The sequence below is a fragment of the Eptesicus fuscus genome, chromosome 2, assembly GCF_027574615.1.
Source record: "Eptesicus fuscus isolate TK198812 chromosome 2, DD_ASM_mEF_20220401, whole genome shotgun sequence".
Taxonomy (NCBI): domain Eukaryota; kingdom Metazoa; phylum Chordata; class Mammalia; order Chiroptera; family Vespertilionidae; genus Eptesicus; species Eptesicus fuscus.
The window spans coordinates 34,659,329-34,662,932 of NC_072474.1; the positions used below are offsets into that span (position 1 = coordinate 34,659,329).

At 44.5% G+C, this 3,604-nt stretch overlaps 1 protein-coding gene across 1 annotated transcript; it reads left to right on the top strand.

Moving 5' to 3' along the window:
- The first annotated feature begins 275 nt into the window (after positions 1-275).
- LOC103300834 (malignant T-cell-amplified sequence 1-like) lies at positions 276-1,327 on the top strand. The gene has a single exon (XM_008157749.3). It carries the CDS (start codon positions 276-278, stop codon positions 1,176-1,178), a length of 903 nt encoding a protein of 300 aa, XP_008155971.3. The 3' UTR covers positions 1,179-1,327.
- The last annotated feature ends 2,277 nt before the right edge of the window (positions 1,328-3,604 follow it).

Consider the following 3,604-nt stretch of genomic DNA (forward strand, 5'->3'; position numbering starts at 1 on the left):
TTGCGTCCTCTCTGGGCACAAAGCGACAAACCCTCCACTCTGAGTGCAGGTGGTGAGAGCTCGGAAGGGACAGGGCTGCATTCGGCGGCGACAGGCAGGAACCGCGTGCAATTTATACGGACCTGAGCGCAACCCCGTCCGACAGCGCGACGGCAGAGGAAGATTGTGAGCTAAGCGGAAGGGGAACACAGACAGGTCTCGACCCCTAGTAGTGACGTGTGAGGAGAGGCGTGTCAGCCAGGAGTCGTCCCCCGGTTTCTGGCGTGGGTAACTGGATGATGATTCGGATTCCCAATAATATAAACAAAACACAGACCCCGAAACGAGAAGTATCGCTCTATCCGTCTTCCCTCTCAAGCCCCGCCCAGTTACCAAACGCCTGGGAGGGGAATCCACCGGCCCAAGCAGCCGTAGAAAGCGCCGCGGCGTTCGGAGGAAAGGAAGTAGGTTTTACGGCAAGCCGTAAAGTAGGGCTTACGGTGAGCTGTAAAGCACGTTCTTTTCCGGTTCACGACAGCAGCCCAGACCGTCTCTGCCGGCCTGCCTCCGGTAAGCGCCTCTGCCGATCCTCGCGAATTCTGTTCTTTCCTCTTTCGGGCCCTTCCCTACTGTCGCCCCCGCCACCTTGGATCATGTTCAAGAAATTTGATGAAAAAGAAAATGTGTCCAACTGCATCCAGTTGAAAACGTCAGTTATTAAGGGTATTAAGAACCAGTTGATAGAACAGTTTCCAGGCATTGAACCGTGGCTTAATCAAATCATGCCTAAGAAAGATCCGGTTAAAATAGTGCGGTGCCACGAACATATAGAAATCCTTACAGTAAACGGAGAGTTACTATTTTTTCGACAAAGAGAAGGGCCTTTTTATCCAACTCTAAGGCTACTACACAAATACCCATTTATCCTGCCACGACAGCAAGTTGATAAAGGAGCCATCAAATTTGTGCTCAGTGGAGCAAATATCATGTGTCCAGGCTTAACCTCTCCTGGAGCCAAGCTTTACCCTGCTGCAGTGGATACGGTTGTTGCAATCATGGCAGAAGGAAAGCAGCATGCCCTGTGTGTTGGAGTTATGAAGATGTCTGCGGAAGATATTGAGAAAGTGAACAAAGGGATTGGCATTGAAAATATCCATTATTTAAATGATGGGCTGTGGCATATGAAGACATATAAATGAGCCTCAGAAGGAAAACACTTGAGATAAATATGGACATTGTACTGTGTCTGTGTTTTTGTCTGTGTGTGACAGCATGAAGACAATACTGCTATGGTTATGCTGAATATATTCAGCAGATGCTACAAAAAAAAGTAAAGATTTGGAACGAGTCCATCATGTCTGTATCTGTGTCATTGTGTGCATGTTTGCGTGAGTATGTATGCCTGTGAATATGTCTGCTTATGAGTGTGCGTGTGTGCGTGTGTGTGTGTGTGTGTGTGTGTGTGTGGGAGCGCTCGCGCGCGCGCGCGTGTGTTTGCAGAGGGGTAATTAGGTTTGCTCTCTTGTCTATTCAGGCAGATAGCAGTTCAAACACAGGTAAATTACCTCTTGCAGAAAAAATAGGTTCCTGTGTCAAGAGATATAGTTGGTAGACAGACCCAAAGGTGTGAGTGAAGAATTGGGAAGAAGAAAATGACTGGAGATGGGCCCTGAACAACTCTACCAATATGAATATTTAAGGGATAAGCAGAAGATGGGAGGCCTAAACAATTTTACTGGAAGCAGAAAATCCAGTAAAAAGTATACAGATGGCATCATTGGTTATCCACCCAACCAACACTGCTCCCCTCCTTGCTGGCAGAATTCTGGCATCCCTTTTCTACATGAACCAGGTAAATGTTCATTATTCTGGGTCCAAATGATGGTCTATTTCCCAATGAAACTGGTTAATTTATAGGTAGGCATGGGTCCTATGGACAAATAGAACTTTCTCTATTTAGGAACCCTTAAAGAAAATGGGTATCTCTTCTCCCTTGTCTTTGAACCATTCATAGGTGAGTATGTAATCTATATTATTAGGGGCCATGAAAAGATGTCTGGGGAAAATTTTCAGACATTTAAAAAAGATTCATTGTTAAAAGTATTACATATGTCCCTCATTTTTCCCATTGACACCTTCTAGCCTGCCCCTCCCCTCCCACCCCCACCCCAGGCCTTCACTACACTATTGTCCTGTGTCCATGGGTTATGCATATATGCATACAAGTCCTTTGGTTAATCTCTTCCCACCCACCCACCTTTGCCTTCCCCCTGAGATTCCACAGTCTGAGAAAGATGCATGGGGAGAAACATCTCTGAATAGATGTTGGCATGTACAATTTTGCTCTTGTAACACACACACAACCTTGATGTCCAACATGTTCAACCATGGTAAAATTAAAAGTGAAAAGCAACAGTGTCCTTGATTTATGAACCCGCGATTAACAGCCATGGAGATGCCATATATTGGGCATCTTATTAAGGAGTGTGGGTAGGTTATGTGAGTTAATAAAATTCCCTTATAGGTTACTCCCTTTTTACTTGAGGTTTCTGAAATTGAAAGCCAAAGGAATTCCAGTTTTTATAGAATGACATGGACACCCAACTGAAAAATTAAAGGAGAATAAAATAGGTCAAGTGAAAGTTCATCAGTGACTTTTGTAAGCTGTTTCGGTGTAATTCTATTAATGCAAGATAAATTGCAGTAGATTTAGGGGTGAATGGAAAGTTAGAAGCTAGGATGCAGAAGTTTAGACTTCATGTTATTCCCTACATAATTTTGGTTGTGAATTAAAATATATTGATATAGAGGAAGGTTATAATTAAGATACTTTGTTTTGGAGTTTAGATTATTTTGCTGCTGTTATTTTATTGTTTTTTTCTTTTTTGTTACATGTTTGTTAATGAGATTTCTGAGTATGTTTATATGCTGAGGGGAAAGATTCACTAAGAGAGGGAATACTCGCCCTGGCCTTTGTGGCTCAGTTTGTTGCAGCATCATCCTGTACACTGAAATGTCGCAGTTTCTATTCCCTGTCAGGGCACATACCTAGGTTGTGGGTTAGGTCTCCAGATGAGGTGCACGCTGGAGGAAACCAATCAGTGTTTCCAATGTTTTTCTCCTCTTCTCTTCTCTTCTCTTCTCTTCTTCCTCCCTCCCTCCCTCCCTCCCTCTCTCCCTCCCTCCCTCCCTCTCTCCTTCTCCCTTCCCTCTCTCTCTCTCCTTCCCTCCCTCTATCCCTTCCCTCCCTCCTTCCCTCCTTCCTTCCTTTCTTCCTCCCTCCCTCCCTCCCTCCCTCCTTCTCTCCTCCCTCTCTTTCTCTCTCTCTCTTTTCTCTCCTTTCTCGCCTCTCTCTCCCTCCCCTTCCCCTGTCTCTAAAAGAGGTGGAAGGACAGCCTTTTATCCTCATGTGGATTATCTGTTTTCTACATAGTGTTGTAACAATTCTTAAGCACTTTTCTGAAGAACACTGTTTTCCTCAGAGGATTAGGGCTTTAGCCCCTATTAATTCTTCACCTCAATCAACACTACTTAGTCTGGACTTTGGTGGATACCTATGGAGGCCCTCTGAACTCCTCATAACAATGTTCTGGAGCACCAGTGACTACAATTCTTTTACTTTATC

Excerpts from the sequence above, each read along its gene's own strand:
- LOC103300834 (XM_008157749.3), top strand. The coding sequence starts at position 276 with ATGATGATTCGGATTCCCAATAATATAAACAAAACACAGACCCCGAAA.